At 52.8% G+C, this 19,710-nt stretch overlaps 1 protein-coding gene across 2 annotated transcripts in view; it reads right to left on the minus strand.

Moving 5' to 3' along the window:
* The window catches only part of ESRRB (estrogen related receptor beta), a 162,801-nt gene that overhangs the window by 47,336 nt on the left and 95,755 nt on the right, over positions 1–19,710 (minus strand). For both annotated transcript variants that reach the window (XM_059373677.1, XM_059373676.1), the window contains exon 2: positions 4,243–4,652. In XM_059373677.1, coding sequence (XP_059229660.1) covers positions 4,243–4,652 — 410 coding nt within the window. The remainder of the gene's footprint in view (positions 1–4,242; positions 4,653–19,710) is intronic.

The raw sequence follows: 19,710 nt of genomic DNA on the forward strand, positions 1-19,710 counted from the left end.
GGAGCCTCCCCCAAAGGCCACCTCATTACCTTGGCACTCGTCACAGAGGTTTTCCTTACTGTGAGGTCAGTATCATCGTCCAGAGAGGGGCCATCTCTCAGGGGCACAGGCCCATTGCCCAAATTCCAAAACCTGATGTATAAGCCCAGGCATGCACATTCAAGTACAGGGAGGAACTGGTGTGCTTAACCAGCCAAGTTCACTTCAAGCAGAAGACCTACAGGGGAACTAGATCCGAATCAGAAAGATGTTAATCATGACATCAGTCCATCCCCAGGCTGACTCCTAGGAGTGCAGTGGTGCCTTGGCCAAAGTCTGCCTTCTTTTTTTTCTGTGCCTCTGGGGCGGATCAATCCTCTTTGATGAGCACATTTTTTTTTTCTTTAGATATGCTAGTAAATTCAATCAGGCTGACGATTTTATCTTCTTTGCGGGGGAGCCTCTGTGTCCCTTCAGGAAGGTGCCTTCTTTTGTGGCTAAGTTCATCTGTTCAGGGTGTCATCATCACATCCCAGCACTGATAACAAATGCTCTTTTGGCAGAGAACGGGGCAGAGAATGGGGCAGACCAGGCACTACTCCGTTGACTCCAAGCCCCCTGAGGGCAGAGAGCTGTGCCCACCCTGTTCAGTGCTGTCACACAGGGGAGTGCAAACTGTTTCCATAAAGGGCCAGACAGTAAAATGTTCTAGGTTTTGGAGCCAGAAGGTCTCCATGGAAACTACTCAATCCAGAGGTTGCCCCACCAAAGCCCCCAGACTCTATGTAAATGAACAGGTGGGGGGCTTCGTCCTAATCCAACCTGACCAAAGCAGGCTTCAGCCTGGAGGCTGTGCTGAGCCCACCTCTCCAGGCCCTGCCCACTCCTGCCTGAGCGCTGGCACCCAGCACAACACCTGAGCGCTCGGTAAGTACTTACAGAACGGCCTGGCGGGCTCCGAGAGTGGAGCTTGCGACCAGTGACCTTGGGGATGTAGGTTCAAACCCCACTTTGGGTGTAAAGATTAATTACTTAAAAATAAAATCTAAATAAAAAAAGAAAAAAGAACCAAGGGCAGGAAGGAAAGAAAAGAAATAAATAGGCACCTGAGAATTTTTTCCTTAAGTCTACCATGACATCCTTGTTTCTATAAACTTCTAACCATATTGGGATAAGCACTGACAGACTGGAGTGTTCTAAGGAGGGAGGTGGAAAATGAGCTAGCATTAGCCTGAGGGCTTCCAAGCATCCACATAAATTCATGAATGGATCATTCTGTGATGGAAGACCCTCAGTCCAAATGATCAGACTTTTTTTTTTTTTTTTTAATGGCCTGAATATCCTCCTTAAATGGGCTTGGAGCTCCATAAACTGGCTTGGAGCCCAAGGCCAGGCCTACAGACTCACGTGGTCTAAACATCAGATTGCAGCGTCTGGAGGCCAAGTGCCATGTCTCTTTCTCCTGCTTCCAGCCCATACCTCACTCAGAGCACGCACACAATTCCCACTTGTCTCTGAGGTCATTCAATAGGTCCCATTCCCCTCCCCATGTTCCCAGATTTTCGACAGCCATCACGTCCCAAAACAACAAAGTCAAAATCGATGTTAAGACTAAAACCAAAGAATTAATAAAAATCACCCGAAGAGGCAATCAGCTTTACAGGATACTTCTTCCCTGTTCTAGACAGAAACCTCTTCCTGCTTCAGAAACCAACAAGGACTTGGGACAAAGCAAAGAGGCAAGAGCAGTTCATCCCTGACGGTACTAAATGCTGCCGTTTGTCCTCTGACTTCTGGGCAAAAGATCATTATCCTCTTCGTGGAACAAATAATTAAGACTATTTACAAATCCTTCCTATGTGGGCTCTTGACATTCTCAGCACCCAGGCCTCTGCTGAGGCTACACCAGCCTCTACGTTCAGAAAATGTGATCCAGAACCCCTCCTGCTCATTTAAGAGCAATACGAAGTGAAGAAAATGGATGGTCTCCTAAAAAAAAGCTATTTTTCAACTGACCTCAAAGAATCCAAACTAATGGCCATCTTACCCAGACCACCTCCTGACGGGGGAAGAACATGTAAACATCTGTTTGTCAAATATCCAGTGATACTGACTGGCTCTCAGACCGGAAGTTTTCAACCCTGACAGAGGCAGGAGACTCAGGATGACCACACAGTGCTTTTCCAATAGAGTTTCCAGGGCCTCCTCCCAGACTCAAGGGTCTGAAGCTGGCAGGGACGGGGGATGCGTTCATTCACAGCCCTGGAGGCGAGCACAGCACCTGACGTAACACACTCAGTAAATATTTGCTGAAAGCACTATGGGTCACAGCTCCTTCTGGGGAACGTACAAGGAACCAGAGTCTGGGGCTTTAGGAAAACATACTTTTTATTGCTTTACTCTTTTGCAATGATTGAACTTTCACCATTTTTTTTTTGAGGGTTCATTGAAAAACTATTACCTATAGCTAAAATAATTTAAATCCTAAGTCAAAATAATTACACCGTTTTACTTAAATAGATGTCATGACAAAAGCTAGCTCAGTAAGATAAATTGTGTGTCTGTTGTCTTAGGAGTATGTCCTAAGTGGTATCACGAAAGTGAAAATAGTACTTGGAAGCGTTGATGGCCGAGCAAGAGTCAAAGTGCTTTGTACATACTGATTCACTTACTCTTCTTTTAACCTCTCTCTGGGAGGAAGGAAAGACTGTATCTCACCTTACTGAGGAGGACAGGAACCCATGGAGAAACTGAGGCAGCAGGCCCAGGGGCATTCGGCGTGTAATGGACAGAGCGGTCTGACCCAGGGACCCAGGCGGAGAGTCTACACCCCAACATCTCCACTAATAGGTAGAACTGGAAATGTGACCCATCCCGAAGGGCCTCCACTGATTTAATAAATACATCATCACAAGAAATTTCAACAAATAGTTGAATGAATCAACGGCCAAGTCATCCCAGAAAAGCTCAACCTGACTCTTTCAACAGTGAAATGGGGACGTGGGGGAGGGAGGACACGCTCCTCAGGACAGCCAGGCGGGACCAGGAGGGCAGGATGGGTGCCCCCCGGGTTTTGTCCAGTCGGTTACGAATCCCATCCCAGTGAAATGGCATCAGCTCACCTCAGTTACATGCACAAGGAGGGCTTTTGTCTACTCTACCCACAGCACAATGGCTGGTGCTTAATAGGTGCTCAAGGGAAAGTTAACGGAATGAAAAGGTGTGAGTGCTCTACCCATGACTGGCTGCTTTAAGAGTCTGCCTACCTCGCACAGGCTGTTGCTCTGGGCTAGCCCCTGTGCCATGAACTTGGCAATAGCTCTGTGAGGGTGGACCCATGAGTAGCCCCCGTTACTCTTGGGATGACTTTACAGAAAGCACCCACCAGGGATCCTGCACACGTTCATAGGAATAAATCACTCATGGACCCTCTAAGAGAGACAGCTGCCCTCCTGGCCATCAGAACACGAATCAGCTGATTAACACCCATGCACGTGAAAAGCCCTTGAAGACAGGCCACGCTGGGACCAGACAGGGTGAGTGGGTTTCCCTTGCTCTGGTGGCCTGACTCTCCCAATTAAGAAAATCGTGTTTCACTTGTGCAATTAAAAAAGATCAAAACAGGGGTGCCTGGGAGGCTCAGTCGGTTAAGGCAGGGGCTCTCAATTTCCGCTCAGGTCTTGATCTCTGGCTCCCAAGATAGAGCCCCGGGTCCAGCTCTGTGCTCAGCAGGGAATCTGCTTGAGCTTCTCCCTCTCCCTCCGGCCCTCCCCCCTGCTTTCTCCCTTTCTCCTAAAACAAAACCAAAAAAGAAAGAAAGAAAGAAAGAAAGGAAAGGATCAAAAACAAAATGAGGAACTCTTCTCTTAGGGGTCTGGAATGGCAGGACCAAGAACACAATCTTCTCCCCCAAAATCATCTTTTTAGGGACACGGCCTTGACAGCAGTTCCCCCTACCACTGAGAGACGCTCACCCACTGAGGCGACTGTGTGGATTTCCTTTGGGTTTTCTGGGGTGCCACAGAGGCATGTCTGCCGTCTGCACGACAGTCCTGAGGTTCAGAGTCTTGCCTGGAATCCCGAAGGGGAAACCGAAAGGCGAGGGGAAGACCCTATGGAACCCCTGCTGTCCTGGTGCCCAGCCAGACCCGGCAGCTGGTGGGCATCCCCCCCCCCCCCCCCCCCCCCCCCCCGTTTTCTGTCGCCCCCGCCAACAGGGCATCCCCGCCCCTCCCGCCCTGGCCCTGCCCCACCGTCACGCACCTTGGATGGTCCTCTTGAAGAAGGCCTTGCAGGCCTCGCAGGACGCCACGCCGTAGTGGTAGCCGGAGGCGATGTCCCCGCACACGAGGCACAGGCGCTTGGGGATGGCGTTGAGCATGTACTCGCACTTGATGGCCGAGTCCTCCATGAGGCCGCCCGCACAGTCCTCGTAGCTCTTGCGACACGGGGTGCTGCCCAGCCCGGCGCCTGCGAACATGGGCGGCGAGTCCAGACCATTGGCGTGGGCGCCCAGGGCCAGACCGAATCCGCCGCTGGCGTCAGACGAGCCACTGGGGCTGTGGTGGCTGAGGGCGTCGATGCCCGAGGACGGGCTGGATGGCTCCGTCTTGATGAAGGAGCCGCAGCTGGAGCCCAGGTGCCGGTCGTCCGCAGACATTCTGTTCAGCAGCCTGGGGACACACAGAGCGCGGGCAAGTCAGCTCAGCTGAGGGTGCGGTGGGTGTGACACCCGCCCCAGGAATTAGCTTGGGGCTCCGGGCACCGAGTGGGCGGGGTGGCTGGGAGGGGCTCCGTGCTCAGGCCTTGGGGAGATAAAAATGCTGGCCCAGAAGGTCAACTGGTCAGGACACTGCACGGCCCAGAGCAAGATTCTGGCTTTACCTCCCAGAACTTTGTGACTCCACAGAGGAAACTTGGATCAGTCAACCTCAGACCAGGCACCCCGGCTCTCTGTACACTGCTGGCCTCAGGGGGACTTAGAGTGGTCACAATTCACACAAAATAGTTGGCCACCTCCCTGCATGACAAGACCCCGTGGTGGCTACGGGTAAAAGTCTGGGTGTGCGGCTGCGGGACCAGACACCAGACCTGATGACCCATCTCACCCAGCCTCACAGGGGCTTCTGGTAAGCCCAGCTGGGAGCTTTCCCCATGTGCCAGCCACCATCCCTGAGATTGGGACTAGAGATGCCTAGCAAGGTGCTTGGCCAGGGCAAGAGGTAGGGCTGGTGACAAAGGCTGCCCCTTGGGGTTTGCCCCTGGCCCGGGGCCCGTGTGGAAGGTGGCTCCAGGCCCCTCCCTCCTGTCCCTGGTCCTAGTCCTTCAGCAGGCTAGCGTCCCAGAGACAAGGTCTCCAAGAGGCGGCATGAGCTCCCTGAGTCCGCAGCGGCTTCTTAACCCTACAATTCAAGCTCTCAGCATCCCTGCCTCACCCCAGAGTCAAGGGAGCATTACCACCACGACAGGATCACTGCAAAAGGTCAAATGTTTCCCAAAATAAAAGTCCCTCCTCCCACGCCCGGTGGGTGAGAAGGCAGGCAAGGTGTGACTCTCCCACGGGGTTGGAGTCAGGGGACAAGGGGAGGAGCCTTTCTCTGAAAGGGCAAGAAAAGCTCACAGCAGGGTGATGAAGGTGGGTGTTGAGGGAAACCCAGCTGCGTCCCCATACTCAAGACCTCCGCGGCCCGCCAGAATCTGGAGTCAGGAGGCTGACTCGGGGTCCGTGGGTCCCTGTCCTGGCCTGGCTATGTGGAGGTAAGGAGGAGCCCAAGGCTTCTGCCCACGGAGCAGGTGGAAGGAAAGTTCCCGGAGAAGTCAGCGGTACAGCCCCATGAACGGAAAGAGGGCTCCGGCTGGGAGGGAGGGTCTCAGCCCTGCTGGGTCCCCTGGGGAGAGGCCACAGTTCTACCTCCAATAATACTCAGAGTGAGCCCCTGGTTCCTGAGCAGTCCCTGGAGGAAAGGACTGGTCAGCACCCAGGGAAGGGCTGCTTTGCCCACCCCTCCCCTGTACCCCCCCCAAAAAAAGCCCACCCTACCCCCACCAAATGCAATCTCATGATGGGGAGGGGCCCTCGCCATCCCTTAAGCCACTAATGATTTCCTGGTTAGCCCACATCCCCAGGGCTGGTCCCGTTCATCTACATTTGAACATGCCCAGAGACAAGGAACTTACTGCCCCACAGGCGGTTCTAATCAGACCCTGGGAACTGCAGATGCAAAGATAAGAGATAGGTATAAGGCTCCCACTCTCAAGTTTATCTACTGGAATGTAGTGTTTGAAGATACAGGCTCTCAGGCGTCTTCTGTTCAAAACCAAATGTTCCCAAGTCCTCTGAGACGCTTCTCATGCAAGCCCCGTGTTTCCCTCACATCAGTAGGGGGCGCCCCAGCCAGGGGTCTCCTCTGGGTCCTTTTACAGCTCTGGGTGGTGCCCTGTCATCTTCCTGGGTTCCACATGGCCTCCTGCCTCCCCCCCATCTACCGGCAGGTCCCTGGTACGTCCACAGGAAAAGCCATCAGCCTGGCAGGGCATAATCCAGACAGAAAATCTGCCTGAGTAGGCACAAGTGCACTTCTGGGGGACCTCCCCGCAGCACCCGTACACAGGGCAATCAGGGAGAGCCACCCAGGGGCCCCTTCATCTGTAATTCCCTGCTGCTCATTGCTTTAGGCTCTGCAGCTCACAGGAAAACCCCAGCCCCCCTGTGACAAGCCCTACTGGGGAGACAGCTCCCAGACCCCAGCCCTCCATCCCCACCCCCCCCAAACTGGACAGAACTCAAGATTCCAAGAGATACACCTGATGTAAGCACTGACTGTAGCAACTACAGTAATCTCTTCTCTTCCCTCACAACACTACGTCACAAGGCCTACGTCGTTCACCCCCACTTGGCCTCCTCACATAGGCCTTGTATCATCTCATCTTCAGAGACTCCAGGGCTGAAGGAAGCAAACATGATCCAGGCCTCTGAGTTGCACGGAAATCCAGCCATTAATTTATTGCCTGCATCCCAGCTGTGTTTTGGGGGGGAGGGGTGGAGGTTGCAGAGGATCTCATTCTTGCAGACTTCTCTTTCCTGTGACCATTATTTTGACGCCCCCCCCCCACCCCGGATTGTCTTGTCTAGGGAGACTCAATGCCTATTTCAGGCACCTACTATGTGCCAAGTGCTGGCCAGAGAACCGTCATAACAAGCACAGCCCACAATCTCAGGGAGCTCATTCTCTCTCAGGAAGGGCGACACTAAACAAACACAAGTGTGCAGAGCACCAGAAAGTGTGTACAGAGCACCAGAAAGTGTGTGCAGAGCACCAGAACGTGTGTGCAGAACACCAGAAAGGGCTAGGGGGTCTACCAGGCTCATAGGGGCTCCCCTGCTGTGCCTCACTGGTCTTGCTGCATTCATTCACTGGCTCATTCATTTGTATTTGTAGACTGAAGACCTTCCTCCAGAGGGCACAGCTGCTTTTCTGTGTTTAAAGTTCCTTCCAGACTCTTCTGCCTGTTTTTTCAAGCTCAGGAGCTACAGGTCTGGCCCTCTGCTCAGCGGAAAGCCTGCTTCTCCCTCTCCTACTCCCCCTGCTTGTGTTCCCCCTCTCTGTGTGTCTCTCTCTGTCAAATAAATAAATAAAATCTTAAAAAGAAAAAAAAAAAGCGAGCATATGACTTGGAAATGCAACGAGGAGGGAGTGGCAGCAGGTCACAGGTGGTCACAAGGTCAGAGGAAGTCAGATGGGGCAAGTGTCCACTGCAGTGAGCAGTCAGGGGGCTGGGGACTTCACCAGGGGAGTATCAAGGCATGGTGGGGATGGAAGCCACATTACTGTGGCTGGAGGAGACAGTTCTTAGAAGAAGTTCGGCTGCAAAGGGTAGAGAAAGGTGTGAGAGTGGGGTTCCTCCCGGTACACCTTCAGACGGTACCATCCACTTGAACTTGGGGGATTTGGGAGGCAGAGAAGGCATGTTTTGTTGTCATGTCAGTAACTGTTGGTCTCTGATGAGGAGGGCTGTGTTAAGAATGGAGGGAACTTGGGGGTGCCTGGCTGGCTCAGTTGGTGGAGCATGCAGCTCTTGATCTTGGGGTTGTAAGTTCAAGCCCCATGCCAGGGTTAGAGGTTACTTAAAAAAAAAAAATTAAAAAATAAAAACAACAGAAAAAGAAAAAGAATGGAAGGAATTTAAGGCATTTAAATATTACGGAATCGGGGTGCCTGGGTGGCTCAGTGGGTTAAGCCTCTGCCTTCAGCTCAGGTCATGATCCCAGGGTCGTGGGATCGAGTCCAGCATCAGGCTCTCTGCTCAGCGGGGAGCCTGCTTCTCCTTCTCTCTCTGCCTGCCTCTCTACCTAGTTGTGATCTCTCTCTGTGAAATAAATAAGTAAAATCTTTTTAAAAAAATTTTTTAAAAATAAAATAAAAATTATGGAACCCACACTTTGCAGTCTGCCCTGGGAGATCCTGATTCTACCCACTGACCCAGGATAATTACTGATCCCCCCTTCTCTCCCCAAAGTAGACAATGAATGATACAGTGCCTCTCCCTTCAGTGCTAACGGTGAACACCAAATCAAGGTGGAGAGACGGAAAATACAAAAGGTAAAAAATGTTAGCTTTTCCCAAATTCTAGTCTACTCTTGACCAGAGTTCGCTGGGGTGCTTGTTGAACGGGTGACTGCTCTGGCCTGACCCCACCTCCATCACAACCTGAACCTGCCGCCTGCGAGTGGGGTCCAGAAGTCTGCATTTTCCCGTGGGCTTGCTTTAGCAGCCTGGATGTGACTCTTCAGGGCATCAAGTTTGCAAAGCGTGGGAATGATGCGCTGGAGGGTTGACGGGAATCCGGAACACAGGAACAGAAAGGAGCCGAAGCATAAGAGAGGAAGGGAGGTGTGTAGGTGGCAGAGGGGAGAGCTGAGACCCCCTCCCCTTCCTGCCCCCTTCACTCAGTGCAGGAAGCCAGTGGCACAGGGAGTGAAGGCTGCGGGCAGGAAGTCCAGGCAAAGGAAGGAAGCTTGCAACAGGAGCAGTGCTGGGAGGAGAGAGCAGGAATGGGGGCATACAGGCCTTCCCAGGCCCCTTAGTTCACTCTGCAGGGGCAGCAACACAGGGGAGCCCTGTTTCCTCCAGCAGCTTGCACCGGGTTCCTCAGCCTCGGCCCTTCTGACGCCTGGGGCAGGGTAGCTCTTCACCGTGGGCCGGTCCTAGGTGAGCGGGGGACATTTCTGAGCATCCCTGGCCTCCACCCTCTAGAGGCCGGTAGCAGCCCCCTCCCTGCCCCCAGAAAGGACAACCCAAACCTCCAGACATGGCTGAATGCTCCCTGGGGGAAAATCCGCCCAAGACAGGCATCACTGACAGAGATGTGTGAGGGAAGAAGGGGAGCCGGGGGTGCGGGAGCAGAGGGTTGGGCCAATGAATGGTACAAGTCTTGGACACAGGGGGTCAGAGCAGAAAGGGTAGAAGTGGGAGGAAATGGTGGGGGGAGGGGCCAGGAGCACGTGGTTTCTGGGGGTGTAGGCTGAGTTAGAGCCAAGGAAGGAGCGAGACAGCTGGGGAGTTGGAGGTGGGATCAGGGAAGATGTCAGAGGTGGGGCCTGGATACAAGGGCCAGGAGGATGGAGGGGAGGGGTGGTGCGGGGAGCAGATGGCAGGAGGGAGGGAGGGCGGGTGCAGCCTTGGGATGATGGGAGGTGGCTGACACTCCACTCTGGGGAGGAGGGCGTCACATCGAGTCCATCATCTGTGGCTGGCGGGACCCAGTTCCCAGCTGGGTCGATGACTATTGACTTTTGGGGAAGGGACAGAGGCCCCAACGAAGCAGGCTTTGAAAGAGCAGTGGCCAGTGGTCGGAGGCCCTGGAGGCATCCCTGCCCCTGCAATCCATGGTAACAGGAACGTGGCCAGAGCCACCTCTGGCCTCAATTTCACCAGCATCTGATTAGGCCTGGCCTCCCTCCCGCCCCAGTCAGCTCTCTGAGAGCAGATGACCCAGTTCTGCCACATGCTAGCTGCTGACTTCAAGGTCACTCTCTCTCAGCCTCAGAGTGCCCATCTGTAAAATGGGCGCCATCACAGCACCTCCTTCCTACGGCTGTTCTGAGTGAGCATAAACGATTGGAGGCAGGGGCGCCAGGGTGGCTTAGTGGGTTAAAGCCTCTGCCTTTGGCTCAGGTCATGATCCCAGGGTCCTGGGATCGAGCCCCGCGTTGGGCTCTCTGCTCGTCAGGGAGCCTGCTTCCTCCTCTCTCTCTGCCTGCCTCTCTGCCTACTTGTGATCTCTGTCTGTCAAATAAATAAATAAAATCTTTAAAAAAAAAAAAAAAAACAAAACGATTGGAGGCAAAACATGTAGCCCAAGCTGGTGCCGAGTGGTCACTCAGTCACTCAGCGGACGCTGCCAGCTGTTGGGATCCTCCCAGGAAGCCCCTTCCAGAAAACTCAGCCTCCGGCCACCTGTGGTTAAACCCAGCAAAGCTCTTCCCTCAGCCAAGTCCCCAGACAGAGCCCGGAGGCTATTTCCATAAGGAACTTACCATTTACCAGGAGGGAAAGTGGTTCGTTAGGCAAATGAAGAGGATAAATAAGCCTGAAACGGGAATCCACTATACAGAAGAAAAATGGTTTCTGAACACTTGAGAGACTCTTATGTACATTTCCATAATTAATTCGTTAACCGGGGGCCACCAAGCTATTCATTATAACAGACCCTCAGACCCTCCAGCAAGGCTTTATTTGTGATGAAGCAGCCCTTTAAGGAACCTGAAAGCAGAACAGCTAAACTTCCTTTAGAAAGAATGCAGGGGAGCCTTTAAGGAGGGATAAGATGGGGAGGACCCCGTGTCTGAATAGCCGTCCCAGCTTCCTGCTAGAATTCGGATTCATGGGTGCTTACTACATGGAAGGGGGGGGGAGGAGGGGGAAGGAGGGAGGGGTGAGGTGACCAATGGTGAGAAGTGTAAGAACAAGAACTCTAATCAATCCCATGCTGTACATACGCGGTCCGACAAGTGTTTTGTTAAACTCACATATTTCTTTAATTCAAATTATTTTCCTTAATTTGTTTTTTGTTTTTTGTTAAACTCACATATTTCTTTAATTCAAATTATTTTCCCCCTGCGTAGTATGAATCACCTCTTTGAATAAATGGTATTTTTATCCCTCCTATGCGACTGAAATCCGGCATCTGTGTGTCTTCCAACAACAGACCTGTTTTCCTGAACAGACGCCCTAGCACGGCTGGAGTCAGGGGACTATGAGTCCCCAGAGACTCTGCTGCCCACCCCGGTGACCCCGCAGAGGAGGAACCGAAGCCTTGAGAGCGGTGACTCGCTCGTAGTTCCTGACTGGAGAGCCTGGCTGGCTGCTCGGGGTTGAGAGCCACAGTGAGTGGTGACTCGGGCAGCCACCCGCCTCTGTCACGACACTACCACAGTCTGGACCTTATTTGGATTTTAACTCCTTGGGGATCCTTGGCTAACACCCCTCCTTCCTCCCTCTGGGACCCGGGACCGCAAAACGACCCAAGAGCAAACCGGCTTCAGCGAGAGCCCGTCTCCCGCTGCATGAGGCTATGGCAAAAATCTGTAATTAAGCATCTTGTCTTAGAAAGATTAGTCAAAACCGGGCTGGTCCCAGACAACTGATTGAAATCTCGTTCCACACAAATTACGGCGTGGAAAATAATGATGGGTAATTAGTGCCTTTCAATCGGAGTGTTTTATCCATGATTTTCCAGGCTGCATCCGTCATAATGAGAAGAGAGATGCCCTGCCAAAGCAGGGGGGAGGCAAGGGGACGTGGAGCCGCCGTCCTGGGGCAGCTGGGCAGGTCCATCTGCCGACGGAGCTCCAGTCGGCTATGGACAGCCGCGGCGGCTGAGTGCGGCTCTGTGTAACTTAGACGCAGGGGCTCGTCTGGACAGACCGATGCCAAAGGCCAGCCTTCACCGCAGTCCTCTTAGTGGAGGACCCCTCAGCAGGACCCAGAGTTGGTCCTTCCTTGGTCCCTCTTGGCCAGCTCTGGGCTCTGAACACCATGAAACGGAGGGTCTGGAGGAATGACAGCATCACGCGTTCAGTGTAGGTTCCCAAACACACCACAAGCATCCTTCCTTCCATGAGCTACTGGAGGTCGGACATCTGCGAATTTATCTGAACTCTTCTTGAACATGGCTATATTTTCACCCTCCAGTAAGCCATGGCTGTGGTATGAACCGCCCACCTACTGTCACTGAACACATCTGGCACCTTCCAGATGCCACGTAATCCTCGCAGTAGACACGATGCTGGGCCATGGAGCTCAGTGGTTGAAGCTGGACTGCCTGAGTTTGAATTCCAGCTCGGTCCCTTCTGGGGTATCGAACCCTTCTCTGCTTCAGTTTCTTCATCTGCAAGATGGGGATGATCATCATGGTATTCATGTCCTAGGGTGGTCTTGAGGATTAGCAAGTGAACACAAAGAGAGCTTAGAACAGAGCCCGGCACATAGTACGTGCTCAGTAAATAAAAGCCAGCCGAAGTTCCAGCACGCTGATTTGGGTCAGGAGATGGCTTCCACTCCGAGTCCCTGAAACGTTCAATCCCATCACAAGCAAGACCGCTTCCTCTCTCCTCACCCAGCATTCAACCATCCGGGAAGCCTACTTATCCACCACTGAATGGTGCACTTGCATGCCTCTCTGCGCGCGGGCCCTTTCTCCCAGAAAGTCCCTTTTCAGGCAAAGGGGCTCCGTACTCAGGCACTACCAGAACCAACTGTCTGAACTGACTAGCCCTGCTCCTGGGAGCTGACACCTCACTCCCGCCCTCTCTGTCTCCTACTGGCGTGAACAGGAGCGAGCGTGTGCCCATGCAGGGCTCCCACATTCTACCCTGCTGGCCCCGCTGATTGACCCAAGGGTGCGCCCCTGACCCTAGCTGGGCCAACAAGTCTCTCCTCTGAGATGTGTGGGTACCAGGCTGCCTCTCCAGGGGCAGAAGCATGGAGAGGCGGACAGCTAGAGAGTGAGCAAGGTCACACTTAGCGAGGGAGAAGAAAGTGGAAGCTGGCAGCGTAGAAGGGTGCTGGTGAGGGGCAGAGTCCAGGGAGTCCTAGCTGCTGTTGGCGGCTGTTCAAAAACCCAGCAGCACCTCCTCTGCCCAGGGAGGCCAGCGCCCTCTGACTCCCTGACAGGACAGACACCCCGGCATTCTGATACTTGACCCAGAGAGCGACTCACAAACTGCCTCACCCATTCACCCGTTCCCTCCCTCGCTCAGTCATTCCACGATTATTCCTCGGACCTCGACTGTGTGCCCACGATTCCAGCCCTGGGGATGGATCAGGGCACAAGGTGGACAAGTCCCTGCCCTCAGGAAGTGATGACACCATCCTTCACGGACTTATAGCTATACCTTCTTTTCATATTTCAACATCTTAGTGATCGGAACATATCTTGAATCAATGGCATAGCTATAGTTTAATTTGATTAGTGGTTCCAAGAATAATGGTGCCTTTAACAGCAGATTATGATGTGGAGTCAATGAAATAGGAGACATACGTAGCTGAGATTGCTATGAGCTCACCAAAAGCAATTTCATTTCTTCCTAGACAACAGAGAGACTACGTTTCCCAGCCTCTTTTTGGTGAGCCGCAGCCACTGACTAGGTCCTGGTGAACGGCATGTGGGTAAAATGATGTTGGTCACTTCCCTGTCTGGCCCATCAAAATCTCCCATGGTACTCCCCATCCTGTACGCCTGCTCTGTCTTCCCCCATCGGCGGGCCACACAGGACCCAGGCAGAGTGACCAGGAGGGCGTCCCAGGGTCCCTAGGGTGGAGCCGCAAACTGGAAGAAGGCGGGGCCTGGGAGTAACCTCATGAAAGGCTACCTGTCAAACACCCTCCCGAAAATGTCCTATGGGCAAGCTGGAAACGTCTGCTGTGTTGAGCCATTGAAACAGTGGGATGGTACATAATAGTAGCTAGGGTTAGCCCCCCAACACACACAATAAGCAAACAACCAAAATAGTATACATTCAGTTAGTGATCGGGCAGGGGAAGAGGACAGAGGGTAGGATGGGGCAGTGACAGATAGGGCAGCCAAAGAAGGCTTCTCAGAGGAGGTGACAGAGCCTGGAGGCGAGGGAAGGAGACACTCGGGGGAAGGGGGGAAAGCGCTGTGTTGGAGGCAGAGCAGGGAGGCGGGGGAGGCAGGCGGAGGCGGGGGAGGCAGGGAGACACAGGCAGGGCCCCTCTTCCAGCCAGAGGTCAGGACCTCAAAGGGCCTCTGACCAGTTCCTGGCTGCCTGCCTTCACTAAAGACCCCAGGGATGAGGAGATCCCTAGCTCAGGAAGCCGCTGTTCCCATTCTCCTGCCACTCGGGAGTGTGTTTTTCAAGAAAGTTATTTGTAAAAAAAAAAAAAAAAAAAAAAAATTTTACGTGTCAAGAGCCAAAATGTTTCTTCTCTCTCTGGTACTTCTAGTTATGCAACTCTCTCAGGACCTACAGAACAAGTCTGACGCCTCCCCCTTCCCTCCCCCATTATCTATATGACAGCCCTCCATGTTGCTGAAGGCAGCTTCCTGATCCCTGGGAAGCCCTGTCCTCAGGAGGCTCAGGGTCCCCTCATCCTGAAGTCACTCCTGCCCACCCTCTGTCCTCCTTGAAGAGTGGTTCATCTGCTGTGTTTACTCCCCACAAAGAGGAACATCTGAATGGAGCCCAGCCTTCCAGGTACATTCTGATAGGCACGGAGCAGAGCTGTACTGACACCCTTCTCATCATAGACACTATACCTCTGTTGATGGAACCCAAGACTGAATGAGCACGGAAGATGCCTGGCTCCCACTGCTGGCCTCCCCTCTGTCCCTGTGCAATCACACACCTGGGTCTGGTTTGTGCACCCTGTTGCTGGGCTTGAGCCCACGTGTGTTCCCATGGAGCAGGGCGCCAACCCAACGAGGGAGACAAGGTTTCCTTCTACCACCTGGCCAAGGCAATGGGCCTTCCCATGTGGCCTTGTGCACAGCAGGGATGACACAGGAGGCTTGGGGCTCCCGGCACCCATTCCTCTTCCAGACTCAATTTTTCAGTCTTTGTGCTAATGGGCAGCCTGGGCAGATGACAAAGAAACATCTTAACTCAGCTGGACAGGCGGGGAACTGGCACTGCTTGTGACTTCTGTAATGTGGATAAGGGTGCCCACCTGCCAAGGGCTTACTTCAAGCTGGGCATGGGACCACATGCGTTATGCCCTCATAACAACCTGTTGAGATGGGTACTATCATTTCCCCCTTTGTGCAGCCGGGGACACCCGGCAGGGGTCACAGGGCCAGAAAGTGCCGGAGAGAGTTACAAAGCAAAAGGGAGTAAGTCATAATCCTCCTCTGCTTGAAACAGCCTGGGGCTTCCCATTCCACTGTCAGGAAAGCAGGAGTCCTCACTGCAACTCAGAAGGCCCCCAGGGTCCGACCCCACCACCAGAATGCTGTCCCCTGCCCGCTCTGCCCATGCTCACTCTGGACCAGCCCCACAGGACTCCAGGCTGTTTCTGGACAATACCACTGTGCTCCCACGGCAGGGGGCCTCTGACCCTTGTTCTTTCTTTCCTCCTGTTCCCTCTGTCTAGAACGTTCCAGGCACACAGGCTCCATAAACACTGGCTGAGTGCACAAATGAACGAGGAGGTCTGAGAATTGGGTGGGAGAGGGGTCCCCAAGCCCTGCACCCTCTTAGGATGGGACATTCCTGGCCATGAGCCACAGGACAGGACCAGAGTCAGAGCAAGGAATCCAGCCAGCACCGTAAGAACAGAGCGCAGAGACCCGGGTCCAACAAGCCCCAATGAAAGGACCTAAAGGATCAACCTCGCCCTCAGCGCCCATCGAATTCCACTAATCCTAGTTTAGAGGCTTTACGAATGACGCATGGATTTTTCTTACTCTGTGTTTCTATTTTTTTAAGAACCCAAAATCATGTAATGCGTTTCAAAGGAACTTAGAGAAGTTAACATCTCAGACCCACTAACTGAGAAACCGGGTTTCAAATTGTTTAAAAAAAAAAAAAAAATATTTTAATACAGAAATCGATGTCATGTATGAAAACCTTTAAGAAGCAGGGTTGGGAAAAGCTTGTCTTGACTTCAGAGCCAGAAACCCGATTCCATACAAGAAGGAAGGGTTCACGGCCACGCTCAGGGCCCAGGCACCAGGGTTCTGCACTCAGGTCCCCTGGGTTTGGACCCTGGCTTTGTCACTTACTGGCCGTGTAACCAGCCTCCCCATACCTGTTTCCTCATCTGCAAAATGGGTCAAAGGGTTAAATGACACAATCAGCACAAAGTCCCCGGCTGCACCTGCATGCCATAAGTGCTCAATAAACACAAGCTGTACTGGGATTCCTCCGCTTCCGCGGGTGCAGGTCCTTCTAGCCTCAGCAAGGCGGGGCTCTGACAGTGTGGGTCTCAGGCATCTCCTCTAGGAACTGGATATATAAGAAGAAAATGAGCAAAGGGGAAGGCAGACGTGGGGGTCCTCCAAGCCCCTTAGCCCTCCCCTCATCTGAGCTGGTGGAGGTCCGGGCTGGACTCACCAGGCTTGCCCTTGGAACCACTGTCACTTATCACACAGGACTTCTCCAGATGGGGCATTTTGACTATTGATCTGATAAATAAACAGCCTGCTGGCTCGATCAAAATGTTATTTTGCATTTCAATCACTGTTCACTAATGCAACCTTCATCCTCACCAAGATGCTGCTGGCAATGACACGAGCTCTGCCGCTGGCTTGAGAGGTGGGGCACTTCCCACCCCATCCCCAGCCTTCCCCAAACCCCCCCCACCCAGCACCAAACAGGATTGGTGGGGCTCTCTGTCCCTGGGAAGTATGAGTGTATGAGTAGGCTTGGGGAACATAGCTGCTCTTGGGAAGGCTTGTGAGTAGAGACTGGCGGGTAGACGGCGACACACCTAGCCTAGCCAGCTGCCCGCTGGGACGTCAGGCTCAGCCCGCCCTGTTTTAATGAATGGCCTTGGCCATTTTCACTACACTCATCTGGATCTCAGCAGTCGCACTGGAAAACTGGGTCCAAAAAAACTACCCTCTTCTCTTGGGTTGTTGTAAAGACTCAGTGAGAAAACAGACCTGGAAGCTCTTTGGAGAAAACAAAAGGACAGTCATGCTGCTGTATGATTGAATGGAATCCAAACACCGAACTTCCTTTCTGGCTAAGCATTTCTCATGTGCAAAGCAGTTTACACACAGAAGCTTATTTAACCCTCACAGTAGCTCTGGATTTGTAGTCCCATCTTACAGATGCGAAAATCCATTGAGGCACACAGATGTCAAGGCATATGGCTTCTACGGTCCACTAAGGGGCCATGCCTTGATCTCTAGTCTATCCTAATACCCACTTCTGGGAATTCAGCCACTCTGGGTGCCCCCAACCCCTACAAATATCAACACCAGCCCCCAGGACCAGCAGGTGAACATAGCCTGTATGGGAAGATACTCAGCTGTTCAGAATCTGAACACCTGGCCATGCCTGGGTGATGGGGGACAGGTGGGAGAGATGTCACCTAGAAGCAGAATTACCAGGGCCACATCGTCTGTGTGCAGAGCTGGGCAGGGGGTGACCTGTGAGCCTTGAATGTAGAAAGTTTAGAGTGGATAGAATGGGAACCCCCCTCACCACCACCGTATCAAAGGAATGGTGTTACAGGTCCCCTGGGGTGGGGGGCCCTTTTGGAAAGGACTAGCCACCCCTCCAACCTCTGTGTGTCTTGATGAAACTAAGGGTTGACTTTACTTTTGGCCTAGGTGCCAAAATTGCTTGGCATATTTCTTCCTTATCACACATACACACACACACACACGCACACCCACATGCACAAGTGCCTTTCAAGGGTAGAATTGCATTTTTATATAGTTTATATTGCTGCATTTTGTTCTGTTTTGTTTTTGTTTTTAAATAAACAACACAAGGGTCTTCTAAGTTCTTACTACGTCTGGAAGAAAAAGCCCAGTGACTACGTGGTCTGGCTTCTGCCCCAGCTCGGAGGCTGTGTGTCCCTGACATAGTTACCTGCCTTCTCTGGTCTCAGTCACTCTATTTCCCTTCCAGGAAAATGGAGACAGCTTTAGCCATCTGCCAGAAAGATCTGAAGACATATGACACAGGAGGTGACACGTGGGCCTGTGGAAGAAAGCTGGACCATGGGTCCTGAGAGTCACCTGGGAAGCGGGATGCCCGTCATGAGCTTTTGGCTCATGCTTGTTTTGCAGGTAACTCAAGGGTTAAAAATGAAATCACCTAAAGAAAAAAAAAAAAAAAAAGCACATTACAAGATGAAACACTGCCTATAATACAATGGCCTGAGATCGATATGACATGTAAAGACTGGGAATCCAAACTCCAGTCTCCTGCCCTGACGCGTCTGCCGAGCCAAATGCCAGTCCTCCGGCCCCCACGACAGAACCCTTCCAGCCCAGGATCCCCAGAGCAGGGCTTCTCCCCACACATCTACTGACAGCTGCCTGCCCACAGCCGCTGGCCTCTCAGCCAGGCGAAGCTGGTCCGAGCACCGACTCTGGGCCCTCCCAAGTCCGCATTCAAGTCTCCACTCTACCCTTCCTCCCTCCATGACCTTCAGCCAATTCCTGATGACCTTCTGACTCTCGGTTCCCACATCTCGAAAGCAGGGAAAACCCCTCTTTGCTGCCTCATGGAGTTATTATAAGGATCAAATTAAAGATACTATTTTCAAGAACTTGGCAAAGCGCCAGCCTCCTGCAACATTGTCACACCCTGTGGCACGTCCCAACTGGCTCCCGGAGGGGAAGTGACCACGGTCTTCGGGACAATCAGTCCCACCAGGTGCTCGCCCACTAATGAAACTGAAACCGAAACCCAGCTGACCAGCACCGACTCTACCCAGTCTACCCAGGTAACCTTCACCAGGGCCCTGGAGGGAAGTATTCGCCCGCTTCCAGTAATGGCAGCTTTCCTTGTCGATCATTGCTTCACTTGTCAGGGTCAGAGGCTGACGATCCCTGGCCCCTCGGACTCCTGAGTTCCCAGCTTAACCTCCACATTCCACAGCCTCTCAACATCAGGATTCCAAATGCAAACAGAAAGTTGAAAAATGCAAAGGCAGAATATCTGATCAGCATGCCTCCCAACTGTCAAGGTTACAAAAACTAAGGAAGGTCTGAGAAACAGACCAGAGGAGTTAAAGACACAGGACAACCCAAAGCAAAGTGCAGGATTGTGGGCTGGATCCTGGGAGAGAGAGGGCATCAGTGGGAAAGGGAATCAAATCTGGATAAAGTACAGGGTGCAGCCGATGGTCACGTGGCAAAGGGAGTCTCTTCACTGGGACGGATGCACCAGGGTAATATAAGTAACGAGTTGAGCGGGGAAACAACCAGAGGACATAGGAACTCACTGCACCAGCTCTGGGAGTTTTCTGTAAATGCCAAGCTAGTCCAATAAGAAGTTTTTAAAAATTGATAGAAACCATAAAAGCCCCTACTCTGCCTCTTGAAAAGGTGAAAAGCCATGCGTGCTGACCTGTGTTCAGGAGGCTTCTACCTGTCGATCCCCGGTGCCTCCTTCCCGGCCAGACGCCTCTGAGCAAGCCTGGCTCTTCCTTAGCTCTGCTCCTCTGCACACGCGAGTCCTGCGCCTAGAACCCCTTGTCCTTTCTCCATCAGAGGTCACAGAGTGGCCTTGTTGGCCTAGAGCCA

Source organism: Mustela nigripes, chromosome 13 (genome assembly GCF_022355385.1).
Source record: "Mustela nigripes isolate SB6536 chromosome 13, MUSNIG.SB6536, whole genome shotgun sequence".
Lineage (NCBI taxonomy): Eukaryota > Metazoa > Chordata > Mammalia > Carnivora > Mustelidae > Mustela > Mustela nigripes.